We start from the raw sequence: 16,150 nt of genomic DNA, 5'->3' as shown, positions 1-16,150 counted from the left end.
CATTGGCCTTTACGTAATCTCGTAAAGTTGACAACTGTTTACAAATGAGTCAACCGACTTGCACACATTATGCTTGCTACTTAGCCTACGTACTAATATTACTTCATACTCTTTCAGTTTACACTGAGTTACGCACTAATTTCTGAAACGCCTACCTGCTATGACGAATTTATTCTCCTGTTCGCTATTTACCAAAGCATTCGGGAATATAGGAAGAAAATGTTTCCTTAGACGACAGATAGTACATACAATCGAAACCAAAGCTTCTAAACGAAGCTTAAGTCCGTTAAAACAGTTAGTACATCCACCCGACCCGTCTCGTTCCCATTGCGAAGACCTCCATTTTGTCCATGTACAAACGTAACGTGAACACAATACTGTGTCAATATGAATCACGGTGTCGGCTTGACATTGACAGTTGACACCTGCAGTCTGTCAAAATATGATTGCGGAAATAGGTTTTGAAGTATGGGATCTGTTGCAAAACACAGGAAACGTAAGCATGTGAGAAATTTCCAGATACATTACTGCCTAGGTTTTTACATGCAATAGGTTACAGTGAGAAGGGACTGGGTGTAAGAACTATAGTGGAATACGAGGTAAACTACTCTGCCTTGAAATTTCACTGTTATGTCAGTGCGCTACTATAATTGAAATATCAGGCCCTAATTATCTCGATAGTATAAATCATGGAGTGGCGTATATACAGGATTTCAACTTAAAAGTCTACGTGTACACCTATTTCTTGTATGTAGTTGAAAAAATAAGTATATACTACGCCCCTAAAAATGGTTTGACTCTTAACCTGGTTAATTATAACCCCCCCCCCCCAACCCACCTCCCCCTCCCAAGGCCGGGTTGAGCACGCCACTGACGACAAATTCTCCGTATAAATGTAGTTAGGCCTATCCCCGTTTAGCAAGTAATGAATAAACAAGTAAAAATGAAAATGTTTGAAGTATTTCGGGCTTATTTTTATTTATTTATTTAACATTAAAGGGTAAATTCTGTTAGCGTAAGCTGGCTTATCTCCCCCCCCCCCCCCAAGGCCTTGAAATACCAAAGCTAAAAGAAGAATAAAATTAAAATATTCATAATAAGAACAATAAGAATACAAACGTGAATAACAATATGGCATGGAAAAGGGGAAAAATACATCCCAAATTGACAACGGCACAAAATGTAACATGGAACAATCAATGAAATGAAATTAAGAGCATAATATTAGTTAAAGTCCTGGATCAAACGTTTAAAGGTGTTTAAGGAGTTGGCATTCTTTTACACTCATTTGATGTGTGACTCTTGTCATTTAGCCTCTGAAGAAGATCCTGCTAGGATCGAAACGTCAGGCCAACGTACTTTTACACATTCTCTTACACAGGCTCTCTAGTGGATAAGCAGTTTGCTAACAGTTTTATTTTATTTTGACACTCCTTTGATAACTCGTTCCACTCCTTAGCAGCAACAATTGAAAATGTTTTCTGATGATCTTTTACATTTTAATCGTTTTTCGAGTGAGGACAATGTAAAGCGTTAAAAAGGGTCTTTGGATCTATCATCAAAAGTTGCATTGAGAATAATTCTTGTTGCAGCCTTCTGTAGCCGACTAGGTCTGAGAACATTTCTGGCATGATACATATCCAGTGACGGATTTACGGTGGGGCTCACCGGGGCCCAGGCCCGGGCCCCCACATTTAGGGGCCCCACATTTGGATGTCCAAAAAATGGAGGCATAAGATGCCTTTCCGTCCGTCCATCGATTGTCAACATTTAAAATACGGACCTTTGTTCGAAACTCCACACTGAATAAAAGTTGTCTTTCCATTAATACATGCATGTATTAATGGAAAGACAACTTTTGTTCAACGGTGGCCAATAGGTATACATGGTCTTAAGTCTACGACATTTGCGTAACTTGTCACACACGTGACACCACAAATCCCATTAATTCAGTGTTTACAAATGTAAATTAATGTTTAGATGCAACTTGCAAGGCCTGGGAAGTGCCATTTCCAGCGATCTGGGAAGCATTTTCTGCCAAAATGTTCGTGCACGCTACGCGCCAACCTATGGTGGCACTCCGCTTAGATAGTGGGCCTAATCGTGAAAGGTTCCCCAAACTATTCCGTGGCCCGGGCCCCCCACAAGCTAAATCCGGCCCTCTACATACCCCATACTAAACTACAATACTCAAACGTCGGTAAAATATATCCATTATAAATATAATACAAGTATTGGTATCAATGAATGGTTTTATTCGTCTAAGTAAAGCCAATCTACTGGAAACGAGCTTGCAAACAGAATCGAAATGCTCATTCCAAGATAATTAATTGTCGATTTTTACGCCCCACAATCTTATCAAAGCATACACTTTCCTTTAAAGAATCTTCGACGGTAATATTTAATTTGTTATTTGGAATAGATTTCAGCCTTTGTCTTCAACCAATCAACGTGCATTTGGTTTTATTACTATTTATAACCATTTTATATTATTGTACCATTTGCATACAGTTGCCATATCCTCATTAAGTTGGTATTTAAATCATCTATAGACTTGCCTTATATTTGAAATGTTGTATCATCTGCCTACATATCGGCCGGGCAATGATTAATACTTTGACCCATGTCATTAATAAACAAAACAAAGAGTAACGGGCCCAGAATTGACCACTGTGGCAACCCACTTGTTACTGACGGTAAGGGGGAAAGCACACCATGAACATATGTATAGATGTCTATCACTACTCAGACCATGCAACGGAGCTTTCCGAGAGACAATATAGGTCACTTATTTATTAGAATAGAATGGCTTACTTGTTCACATGCTTTTCTCAGGCCTAGAAATAAAGATGCTATATTGCTATAAGATATCTGCTATCAATAGATTTATTTCAGTCGTCAAAGGGTTGGTTTGTGATTGTGGATCGAATCAATATCATTAACTATATTCGCACAAAGTTGTGTGTGCTTGATATGATGAAAATAAATTATTATAACAGTAATCGATGGATTTGATATAAGGTATTGACGGCCCAAAACGCAAAGCTGCCTAAATCAGAACTCCATGCCATTAAACCGGTGCTGTGGCCGAGTGGATAAGGCGGTGGCATTTGAAGCAATGAAGGCTTAGCAATCTGGAGGTTCGGGGTTCGATACCCGGCCGCGTCATAGTATGGTGGGTTCTTCATCCAAGAGCAATCTAAGGTTTCCCATCTGAAATGACTTTCTAAATTGAAAAGGTTCCAAATTTGAGTTAAAATATTTAATTGGAAGCCACCCGACGTGTAAATTGTAATCCATAAGCCTCTGTGGGCTTCTCCCACAGTTGTGGTCGCTTAAGGGTCGTAAAAAACAATTGCTGATTAATTATTATTATTATTACACCCGGCCTCCCCGCTGGTAACTTGAAAAAGAATTATATTCAGTATATCTACCTGATTTTCTAACAAACCACAGGAAGGGAGCTTTGAGAGTCAGGGTGTAAACCATTGTTATTTTAATGGAGTGATAGTGTTGCAACTGTTTGCAGTCTGATCTTCATGTAACTAAACAAACTTACCAATTGCAATACAATTACTAATGTATAGACAAAGCGGTCGAAATGGATAACCCACATGACCCCCCCCCCCCCATCCTTATCAGAGGCTCCAATGCCAAACTGTGGTCATCATAAAATCCTATACCCATCTCTTTCAAAATCAATTTTCCAGTTTAAATTCCAAGTATTTTAATATACAATCCACATTCTAAGTATACTTTCAATTATTTCTTCACGTCCATCGGAAAATAGAATAAGTTAGTTTATAGCGCACTTCGAGTGAGGGTTAAGCTAAACAACATATATGTTGCATTGCTTAAAGTATCTCTATCCAAGTTCATGAGAGCCCCGTCTATATTTAGGTATATGATAAACCATAAGAAATTATTTGAGTTTCCAGAAATTTTACGACAACTCACCAAAACATTGCTAAAAAAAATATATAACAGTTACGAAAATATCTTCCTATGGCTTTTAACCAAATGAACGATAATAAGTGAATATATAATTAATTTCGATTGAGAAAATTCGTGATAAGTTAAAAAACTGGAGTTAAGAATCCCGGACTATACTTTTTTATAAGTAATATGGGATGATGTTGAATGACGTCCCTATATGGGACATGATTTGTGTGTGTTTGTTTGCGTGGGGTGGGGGGGGGGGCGGGGATTAAAAAAGGTGACTGCTTATTTGTAATATGAAATGATGTTGTATGACATGCCTATACGAAGTGATTTGTGTGTGTGTTTGCGAGGGGGGGGGGCATAGGCGTAGGATCCCAATTAACTTGATTGGAAGGGGGGGGGGGGGCTGAAACGACTTGCCCGAAAATATAACCAACATTTTTCGCGCGTTCAACATGTTAATGTACATATCATATAGGCATGTATCGGTTATTACATCGCATGCCAATTACATACAATCATTTGCCGAGTTATTACCAATTTTGGGGAAGTCGTTACAATAATAATGATAATTATAATATAAGTCTAACCATTGAAAAACACATTGCAATATATTTTTCTATCAGTAGGTGCCCGAAAAATTCTCAGCATATTGCCCGAATTTTCACAAAAATGTTTGACTGGGTGGGGGGGGGGGCTGCATCCCCCAGCATCCCGGCTCCTACGCATATGGGGGTGGGGTTAAATAAGGTGAATGCTTATATATTTATAATATGAGATGATGTTGTATGACATGCCTAAACGAAATGATTTGTTTGTGTGTTTATTTTCCATTGTTTATAAAGTTATAGTGCAGTTGTACATCATATGTGAAAAAAGAATATAATTGGTCTAAATGACATGGTAAGTTACAATTAGCTTTCCAATAAACAAAACAGAGAAACCAGCATTCCTGCTAGATCTTAGTGGAATGATTCTCCATTCCATCTCCTCCCCGATCTCAATCCTGACTTCTCTTCCCTTGTCTCTCTTCCCTTGCTATAATCCGCCGTGTACATTGCATTTCATTACTAAAACATTAAGATTGTCTCAAGATGTTTTTTCATAAAACATGGCAATAATTTCGTTAGTATGAGTATTTTCGATGTTATCACATAATTTTATTTATAGGAGGAGTCCCCCAAAGTGCAGGTCGCTGGAAATTATCGGTGGGTTGCGCGACCTTTCTGGACGTCGAGGGCCACGGCGGTCCAAAAAGAAGAAGAAGAATTGCACAAGTCAGACGGCAGATAAACAGCACTTATCGAGTCTTGCTGGTTACTCCAGGGGCTGCCATAGATTGTTATTCCCTTATGCATCATATCACTGGAGTTTCTTTTACATATGTTTATTTCTTGATCTCAGCGAGATTTATGTTCTACGCAAACAACCGTCAATTGTCCTCCATCGAAATACCATTCCGATCCCTTCCCTTACCTTGCCTTCCACAAGCAGTGTGTGATTTTATCCACGGGGACGCATTTTCTTAACATTCCACATTATAAACACATATTTTATTTTAAAATATCTTACTTACTGCTATGGATTTGATGAGGTGAAAATGAAGAAGTTCCAGAAGTAGAAAATAAAAATAAATGAAATAGATTCATACTCGGGTAAATAATAGGCTACGAAAGTGTTCTATCCCCAAATGGAAGAACCCAATTCACACTGTTTACAAATTACGGCACTCATATCACTGAAGCGGTTTTATTCATTAAAAAGCTGCACAGTTCAATGTTTAGGAGGTATTGCGCGAAACAATAACACAGTGTTCTTCACTGCGGAAGGATTCTGACGTTTGATTTGATGTTGCTTTCTGGATCTGCGAGATAATTGATCGCCACTGTAGTATATTACTATCATCGGTCAGTATATATAAGTTAAACATTTGGGCTTTTTATCTGAAGGAATACAATGTAACCGTAGAGCCGACTACATATACATGCTTAACTTTAAAGCCTAGCTTCTTGAGGGTTGTCTAAAAGTAGGCTCTTTAGCCTAGGCCTAAGTTAACATGATACTTAGGCCTTGAGTAGCATAGTAATGTTAATGCATGTGTCAAGCATTGAAGTCCTTTCGTTGCGGGTATGTCAGCATGATACAAAATGTGCTAGGCCTAGCTTATGTATTTTGAATAATATTTTCCTTTGCAATACCTGAGAAGTTTTTCTAATGTTTGCTTATAGGGCCTAGGCTATGTGGTTATGGAGAGAATCAAAATCAGACCTTCCATGCTGTGTGCTTGTCATATGATATGTTGGCATTTGTGATTCAGTATTTTCCATGCATTTTTAATTTAACCATGTGAAAGTAAATATTAGACTTCACAATAAATATATTCCTTGTGAATTTCTTTTGCAGAGATGGATACAGATATGTCTCTTACAGTGTTCAGACTACACACTTTGATTGTTGGTCTATTCATCCATACTGCATCATCTCAGCAGTCAGTGACTCAACTTCATACCATCTCTCATCAGTTTTTCCAGCATACATTAGAGAGAGACAGCTTCTTTGATAAATTTATTCTTGGTATGATTCATTTCCCTAACATACATCGTCTGAGTTATAATTGAAACATACATATAGACCAGATATAATTTTAGTAGCCTATAGTCTGCATAATACTAGAGCAAAAGCTTCATTCAAAGTTGGTAATTTAGCGTGTATCTTATTTAGTTTTAATCAGTTGTGTAGTTACATACTTTCACTTTGAAATTTGTGTGAAGATGTTGCAAAATGTTGTCTAAAGTAATAATGTCCATCCTGGATGAATCTTGTCTTAATAGCCAGTAGAAATTATTTAATATGTAAAATATTCAAACTGTTCTCTGCCAACGTATCTCGGAAGTGCAAACAGTGACCTGTTGTCGACAATGGTGGTCAAAGAGGGCCTTCACGCCTTCAAACTAGTGGTCACAGTGTTACTCTGCAATGTGTATCTCTATACAAAAACATACACGTACATGAGGTTATACAAACCATTCATTAGAGTAGTCTATAAGTTTTTCTAAGATAAACAACCAATACCAATCTAAAAGACTCCATTATTAACTTATTCTGTAGTTTAGAGGACAGAGACTTCTCAGTTGCTTCCTATGATGATTTTCATATTGTAGAATTACAGTAATGTTAAGACACATGCATTGATTTAGTTATAACTTGTATTTTCTGTACTAAAACCCAACAACAATGCAGCTCTCATAACATTGACTCCTTGCAAGTAATGAAGACAATGAGAGCAGCATTAGAAGTTACCATGACAAACAATAAACAGTTTTCCAAACATGTTTTCAAAGTATGAGAACGCTATGAGAAACGATTTTAATCATTGACAGTAGGATAGATATTTCAAATATATACTTTGAACACTAGCAAACGTGACGTCATCTGGGCAAATGCAGATTGTGACATAACCCACGCTGCATTCAGTGCTTACAGTAATCACAACAAGAACCGTGTTGGAATACAACTTGATTTCTTCCTTAATTTTTGGTGAAATTTCTTTTAACTTGTCTTTAAAAATAGTTAAGCCATTATATAGGCAGTGCATCAGTGATTTTGTGATTTTTGTGTAACACAAGATAAGTTTGAACAGCAGACGCTTTGTTGTTTATGCATAGACTTGAAATTTTCGAAGGGCAGCAATCTCTTAGTTGGTCAACTGGTGGGTTAAGCTGTTGTTTGGAAGTGCATCACTTCTTTTGATTGACAGAGAAATGTGAACAAATTGGTTAATTTAGTGTTTGTGAAACTCTGATCCAAGCCATTTGGGAACCTATTCTTAGCTGATTAGATGGCTGCTTCTTAACAGGAATATGTTTATTGATGTTTATTGTAGTTGTTGTTGTTTACAAATAAGCTATCCATGACAGATTCTAGGTCTCACATTTGATGTAGTAGTGACCAAGCCAATTGCAGCTGTAAGTTTGTCAATTTTACTATCAGATTCAAGTCAGGTTAAGGATCTCATACATAATTGATAAGTGATAACCTTCTTCTGCAGGTAAAGAAGAGCAGATAACATTTCATCCATCGTTAGTAACACGCCCTGGTCTCCCTAAATGGCTTCATTTTACCCAAAGTCATCAAACTGCACCTGGTTACTTGTATGGCACTCCCCTCTCCACTGACCAAGGACGGTATGAACTGGAGGTAAATGTCTTTTCTAGAATGTCTAATTCTAGAAATACTTATTTTTTAGGCATTCATGTTTCATGCTGTTGCATAGTATTAAGTAGTGGATTTATGGGTGCACCTTGATGGAAGCAATTAGTGTATATATAGGTAAACCCCCCTTCTCTCATCTCCCATACAAAACACTCATTAGTGATAGGTAACTCTCTCTTCTCTAGTCTCACCCATACAACACACTCATTAGTGATAGGTAAATCCCCCATCTCTAGTCTCACCCATACAACACACTCATTAGTGATACGTAAATACCCCTTCTCTCATCTCTCCCATATAACATACTCATTAGTGATAGGTAAATACCCCTTCTCTTATCTCTCCCATACAACACACTCATTAGTGATAGGTAAATCCCCCATCTCTAGTCTCACCCATACAACACACTCATTAGTTATAGGTAAATACCCCTTCTCTCATCTCTCCCATATAACACACTTAATAGTGATAGGTAAATACCCCTTCTCTTATCTCTCCCATACAACACACTCATTAGTGATAGGTAAATCCCCCATCTCTAGTCTCACCCATACAACACACTCATTAGTGATAGGTAAATACCCCTTCTCTCATCTCTCCCATATAACACACTTATTAGTGATAGGTAAATACCCCTTCTCTTATCTCTCCCATACAACACACTCATTAGTGATAGGTTAATCCCCCATCTCTAGTCTCACCCATACAACACACTCATTAGTGATAGGTAAATACCCCTTCTCTCATCTCTCCCATACAACACACTCATTAGTGATAGGTAAATGCCCCGTCTCTAGTCTCACCCATACAACACACTCATTAGTGATAGGTACAGTAAATCCCCCGTCTCTAGTCTCACCCATACAACACACTCATTAGTGATAGGTAAATGCCCCTTTTCTAGTCTCACCCATACAACACACTCATTAGTGATAGGTAACTACCCCTTCTCTAGTTTCTCCCATACAACTCACTCATTAGTGATAGGTAAATCCCCCTTCTCTCATCTCACCCATACAACACACTCATTAGTGATAGGTAAATCCCCCGTCTCTAGTCTCACCCATACAACACACTCATTAGTGATAGGTAAATACCCCTTCTCATCACCCTCATACAACACACTCATTAGTGATAGGTAAATCCCCCGTCTCTTGTCTCACCCATACAACACACTCATTAGTGATAGGTAAATACCCCGTCTCTAGTCTCACCCATACAACACACTCATTAGTGATAGGTAAATACCCCTTCTCATCTCATACAATACACTCATTAGTGATAAGTAAATGCCCCTTCTCTAGTCTCTCCTATACAACACACTCATTAGTGATAGGTAAATACCCCGTCTCTAGTCTCACCCATACAACACTCATTAGTGATAGATAAATCCCCTTCTCATCTCCCTCATACTATACACTCATTAGTGATAGGTAAATGCCCCTTCTCTAGTCTCTCCTATACAACACACTCATTAGTGATTGGTAAACCCCCCTTCCCTCATCTCCCTCATACAACACGCTCATTAGTGATAGGTAAATGCCCCTTCTCTAGTCTCACCCATACAACACACTCATTAGTGATAGGTAAACCCCCCTTCTCTAGTCTCACCCATTCAACACACTCATTAGTGATAGTTAAACCCCCCTTCTCTCATCTCTCCCATACAACACACTCATTAGTGATAGGTAAATCCCCTTCTCATCTCCCTCATACTATACACTCATTAGTGATAGGTAAATGCCCCTTCTCTAGTCTCTCCTATACAACACACTCATTAGTGATTGGTAAACCCCCCTTCCCTCATCTCCCTCATACAACACGCTCATTAGTGATAGGTAAATGCCCCTTCTCTAGTCTCACCCATACAACACACTCATTAGTGATAGGTAAACCCCCCTTCTCTAGTCTCACCCATTCAACACACTCATTAGTGATAGGTAAATACCCCTTCTTATCTCCCTCATACAATACACTCATTAGTGATAAGTAAATGCCCCTTCTCTAGTCTCTCCTATACAACACACTCATTAGTGATAGGTAAATTCCCCGTCTCTAGTCTCACCCATACAACACTCATTAGTGATAGGTAAATCCCCTTCTCATCTCCCTCATACTATACACTCATTAGTGATAGGTAAAGCCCCTTCTCTAGTCTCTCCTATACAACACACTCATTAGTGATTGGTAAACCCTCCTTCCCTCATCTCCCTCATACAACACGCTCATTAGTGATAGGTAAATCCCCTTCTCTAGTCTCACCCATTCAACACACTCATTAGTGATTGGTAAATACCCCTTCTCTCATCTCTCCCATACAACACGCTCATTAGTGATAGGTAAATCCCCTTCTCTAGTCTCACCCATTCAACACACTCATTAGTGATTGGTAAATACCCCTTCTCTCATCTCTCCCATACAACACACTCATTAGTGATAGGTAAATCCCCTTCTGTAGTCTCACCCATACAACACGCTCATTAGTGATAGGTAAATCCCCTTCTCTAGTCTCACCCATTCAACACACTCATTAGTGATTGGTAAATACCCCTTCTCTCATCTCTCCCATACAACACACTCATTAGTGATAGGTAAATCCCCTTCTCTAGTCTCACCCATACAACACGCTCATTAGTGATAGGTAAATCCCCTTCTCTAGTCTCACCCATACAACACACTCATTAGTGATAGGTAAATCCCCCATCTCTAGTCTCACCCATACAACACACTCATTAGTGATAGGTAAATCCCCTTCTCTAGTCTCACCCATTCAACACACTCATTAGTGATAGTTAAACCCCCCTTCTCTCATCTCTCCCATACAAGACACTCATTAGTGATAGGTAAATCCCCTTCTCTAGTCTCACCCATTCAACAAACTCATTAGTGATAGTTAAACCCCCCTTCTCTCATCTCTCCCATACAAGACACTCATTAGTGATTGGTAAATCCCCTTCTCTAGTCTCACCCATACAACACACTCATTAGTGATAGGTAAACTCCCCTTCTCTAGTCTCACCCATACAACACACTCATTAGTGATAGGTAAACCCCCCTTCTCTAGTCTCACCCATACAACACACTCATTAGTGATAGGTAAACCCCCCTTCTCTAGTCTCACCCATACAACACACTCATTAGTGATAGGTAAACCCCCCTTCTCTAGTCTCACCCATACAACACACTCATTAGTGATAGGTAAACCCCCCTTCTCTAGTCTCACCCATACAACACACTCATTAGTGATAGGTAAACCCCCCTTCTCTAGTCTCACCCATACAACACACTCATTAGTGATAGGTAAACCCCCCTTCTCTAGTCTCACCCATACAACACACTCATTAGTGATAGGTAAACCCCCCTTCTCTAGTCTCACCCATACAACACACTCATTAGTGATAGGTAAATCCCCTTCTCATTTCCCTCATACTATACACTCATTAGTGATAGGTAAATGCCCCTTCTCTAGTCTCTCCTATACAACACACTCATTAGTGATTGATAAACCCCCCTTCCCTCATCTCCCTCATACAACACGCTCATTAGTGATAGGTAAAGCCCCCTTCTCTCACCTCTCCCATACAACACGCTCATTAGTGATAGGTAAATGCCCCTTCTCTAGTCTCTCCTATAAACACACTCATTAGTGATAGGTAAATCCCCTTCTCTAGTCTCACCCATACAACACACTCATTAGTGATAGGTAAATCCCCGTCTCTAGTCTCACCCATTCAACACACTCATTAGTGATAGGTAAATACCCCTTCTCTCATCTCCCTCATACAACACGCTCATTAGTGATAGGTAAATCCCCTTCTCTAGTCTCACCCATACAACACACTCATTAGTAATAGGTAAATCCCCTTCTCATCTCCCTCATACTATACACTCATTAGTGATAGGTAAATACCCCTTCTCTCATCTCCCTCATACAACACGCTCATTAGTGATAGGTAAATCCCCTTCTCTAGTCTCACCCATTCAACACACTCATTAGTGATAGTTAAACCCCCCTTCTCTCATCTCTCCTATACAACACACTCATTAGTGATTGGTAAATCCCCTTCTCTAGTCTCACCCATACAACACACTCATTAGTGATAGGTAAATCCCCTTCTCTAGTCTCACCCATTCAACACACTCATTAGTGATAGTTAAACCCCCCTTCTCTCATCTCTCCCATACAAGACACTCATTAGTGATAGGTAAATCCCCTTCTCTAGTCTCACCCATACAACACACTCATTAGTGATAGGTAAACCCCCCTTCTCTAGTCTCACCCATACAACACACTCATTAGTGATAGGTAAACCCCCCTTCTCTAGTCTCTCCCATACAACACACTCATTAGTGATAGGTAAATCCCCTTCTCATCTCCCTCATACTATACACTCATTAGTGATAGGTAAATGCCCCTTCTCTAGTCTCTCCTATACAACACACTCATTAGTGATTGATAAACCCCCCTTCCCTCATCTCCCTCATACAACACGCTCATTAGTGATAGGTAAAGCCCCCTTCTCTCACCTCTCCCATACAACACGCTCATTAGTGATAGGTAAATGCCCCTTCTCTAGTCTCTCCTATACAACACACTCATTAGTGATAGGTAAATCCCCTTCTCTAGTCTCACCCATACAACACACTCATTAGTAATAGGTAAATCCCCTTCTCATCTCCCTCATACTATACACTCATTAGTGATAGGTAAATGCCCCTTCTCTAGTCTCTCCTATACAACACACTCATTAGTGATTGGTAAACCCCCCTTCCCTCATCTCCCTCATACAACACGCTCATTAGTGATAGGTAAAGCCCCCTTCTCTCACCTCTCCCATACAACACACTCATTAGTGATAGGTAAATACCACTTCTCTCATCTCTCCCATACATAAAAGTGAATTCATCATTTCGTTCACTCTGGATAAAATTTCAGTAAAATAATGTTGTTCATATACAATGTGGCAGATTGAAATTAATTACTTAATAAAAATTAATTGACATTAATTAAATAATCTATATGATTAATTATTTTATTTCAAGATAAAAATGAGTTTATTGTATAACTAGTAATTTGGTTCATATCTTTCTTTTCATGCCTTCATTTATTTAGATCTTTGGAGAGAATCTGGATACACATGAATCATCAAGAGTCTTGATTAATATTGAAGTAAACATGTTGAATAATAGTAAGTAATGTAACAGCTGATTGTAACCTATATGTGAGGGTATGAGAGGTCAGCCATCTACAATACTAACAACAAATTTACTGTCCACTTAACAGTAAACTCTAATCTAAGATTTAGTCAGGAAACTAACATGGAAAAGATTTCCATAGATTTCAGTGTGGTGATGTATGTTTTTAATTCTTAATTTTTTCTATTTGTGGGTAAGAGGAGAGGGGGGGGGGGGTTGAGATAGAAGGAAACCGTGTATTATTTGTCCAGGTTGCGTCAGAATCATTTCTCTGTAACCTTTGTGATTAATTCATGAAGTAATAGGTATGGTACTGTTGAACACAACTGCTTAACATTGGCAAGAAATGGACAAGCACTGAATATTGAAAGGCAGTTGCTCTGTCAAATCTGTATAAACAGTATTACTGCCTCATTTTATAGCTCTGGGAGTTTAAATAATCAGAGAGTTTAGTAATCTTCCTTCCTTTTTGCTACATGCAAGTATTGATTACTTCACATTGGGCAATAAATGATGCCAAAGTTATCTGAAACAGCTCTTTTTGCTCTCCTGTAGGAGCAGCTTTAACAAGATTCTAGCAGGAAATCTCCTGACAGGATGTCTGTGTGATTGTTCCACAACAATTAATAAACGTTGTGCCGCAAACTTGACAGCTTATCAGATTCCAGACTCTGAAGCAAATTGAGTTTGGCATCTGCTGAGTGCCATGCTGCTTGATGAGAACTGTGTCAATATATATATTATGTCTGTTGTATTCAGTATTGCTAATACTGAAATGGAATCATGAAACTTTAGCAACACAAAAACAAAAATTAAGGAAGACATTACCTTAGAAAGAAACAACCTTTTATGGCCCAATTTACCTTGCTATTAGAGAAATTTGTATTAGCTTGCTAAATATGTAGCAGCAAATGGCTTGGAAATTATACAACAATGCTATAAAACATTAATAAGAGGTTTGGCTAGAGCGATATTAAATCTTATGAAATTGTTTGCTGTACTTAGTTTGCTGACCATTAAACATACCAATTGGCCGGATGTACATATTCTTAAAAAAGTTTTTTTTTCAAATCTCTTGTTTGCTGCTCTGCAAGATGATATTTTAGGAGAAAGTAATGTGATCTCAGATTGAAAGTAAACAATTATTGGATCATAATTCTAAGGTTTGAAAATATTTTTGCTCCCGCTCTTTAATTCAAGTTTGCTAATGGAAATGACCCTGTCTGTCTTTCTGTAGTAGGAAAAGTTGTTCATTTTATTCAATTGCTGTGAATGTTGCTGTTAATGTATTCGAACTGATTTGCTTAACATGCAAGCTCTAGCGACATCCAGGGACAGAAACAGGTGATTTATCTAGAACAGGAAATGTTCTTAATTCGGGCACCTGCAAGGTGAAATGTGAAATGAAGGGGGATGATAGTATTCATATAATAGCTTGCAATCATATATATTTGGTTTACTTTGTTTACAAGAAGCATATAGTAGCTCACATGTCAGCTGTCAAAGCCCTTCTGTATTGTACTTTGAGCAAATAAGGAAGTACCTGGGGGGCTTGTTTTAGTTATTAACAACAGTATATATATGTGGTAACACACAGCATATGGGCTTCTTCCACAACACCACAGACCTTTGTTCTGCACAAATGATTGTATTAACAAACGCAAACGTGTTAGCGTCCTCCACACTTGTAGTAAAGGTCACAGTCTAACATTAACACATCAGTTATTCCATTAGGGACGTTAGGAAGATTCATTGGTAGAATTGCGGTATAAACTAACATTTAAGGAGGAATTACACAGCATTGTCGTTGGTGTAAGAGAGATTTCTAAGCCTTCTTGTCCCCTTCTTGTTCCTTGTTGGTTGTAGACCAATATTATATATGGGGTAAGGTCTATATGACAAACAACATATAATAAGCTCACTGTACATACAGGGGCAATTGTGTGCATTGAAAGATCCAGAATTTTTCTGATTGCATTCTAAAACTATGATAACCTGACATCATTTATACCGTATCTGATTAAATCCAGCAAATGCTATGCAGAAATTCATATTTTGAGTTGCATAAGCAGGAATGCCACAGTAGGTACTTCAAAACAGAGGCTGTTTACTCTATTTACTACTTACAAAATACTGGCAAAATTTTACATTTAATGTTTCTTTCAACAGAGACATTCCCTGATTATCATGCGAGACTTTTCATTCAGAATTTAAACATTGAAGAAATACTGAACGTAAGTATGCAGGAGAAACTTATAGATGAGTTTGTTCCTCTGTGGGGTCAAGGGTCAACCGTGTCGATATATGGAGCAATGTCTGCTGCAGAGCTTGGGCTGAGAAACGTTGTACCCATCAATAATGAGAAGCAAGGGTAAGTACAATAGAGAGGTACTCAAAACATCCATAGAGGCATGAAACATTAACTTATCTGGTAGTGTAGGTACTATAGAGAGGTACTCAAAACATCCATAGAGGCATGAAACATTAACTTATCTGGTAGGGAAGGTACAATAGAGAGGTACTCAAAACAACCATAGAGGCATGAAACATTAACTTATCTGGTAGTGTAGGTACACTAGAATGGTACTCAATACATCCATAGAGGCATGAAACATTAACTTATCTGGTAGGGAAGGTACTATAGAGAGGTACTCAATACATCCATAGAGGCATGAAACATTAACTTATCTGGTAGGGAAGGTACTATAGAGAGGTACTCAATACATCCATAGAGGCATGAAACATTAACTTATCTGGTAGGGAAGGTAGGTACATTAGAGAGGTACTCAAAACATCCATA

At 38.5% G+C, this 16,150-nt stretch overlaps 2 protein-coding genes across 11 annotated transcripts in view; one reads left to right on the top strand and one right to left on the bottom strand.

The window, feature by feature from the left end:
• The window catches only part of LOC139964608 (uncharacterized), a 159,327-nt gene that overhangs the window by 123,887 nt on the left and 19,290 nt on the right, over positions 1-16,150 (bottom strand). Inside the window, exon 1 of one of the 8 annotated variants that reach the window (XM_071966341.1) lies at positions 250-381. The exons of 6 other annotated variants lie outside the window; for them this stretch is intronic. The gene's annotated coding sequence lies outside the window, so the exon portion shown is untranslated. Of the gene's footprint in view, positions 1-155; positions 382-16,150 lie in introns of those variants that run through there. One more of the 8 variants, XM_071966340.1, reaches the window with a different exon arrangement.
• The window catches only part of LOC139964612 (epsilon-sarcoglycan-like), a 43,260-nt gene continuing 32,799 nt past the window's right edge, over positions 5,690-16,150 (top strand). For all 3 annotated transcript variants that reach the window (XR_011792039.1, XM_071966362.1, XM_071966361.1), the window contains exons 1-5: positions 5,690-5,849; positions 6,346-6,516; positions 7,991-8,139; positions 13,268-13,343; positions 15,520-15,721. Coding sequence is in view for 2 of the 3 variants with exons in the window: in XM_071966362.1 (XP_071822463.1) it covers positions 6,348-6,516; positions 7,991-8,139; positions 13,268-13,343; positions 15,520-15,721 (596 nt within the window). In the remaining variant the exon portion in view is untranslated. The remainder of the gene's footprint in view (positions 5,850-6,345; positions 6,517-7,990; positions 8,140-13,267; positions 13,344-15,519; positions 15,722-16,150) is intronic.

The sequence above is a fragment of the Apostichopus japonicus genome, chromosome 23, assembly GCF_037975245.1.
Source record: "Apostichopus japonicus isolate 1M-3 chromosome 23, ASM3797524v1, whole genome shotgun sequence".
Lineage (NCBI taxonomy): Eukaryota > Metazoa > Echinodermata > Holothuroidea > Aspidochirotida > Stichopodidae > Apostichopus > Apostichopus japonicus.
This window is presented reverse-complemented; position numbering and strand designations above follow the sequence as displayed.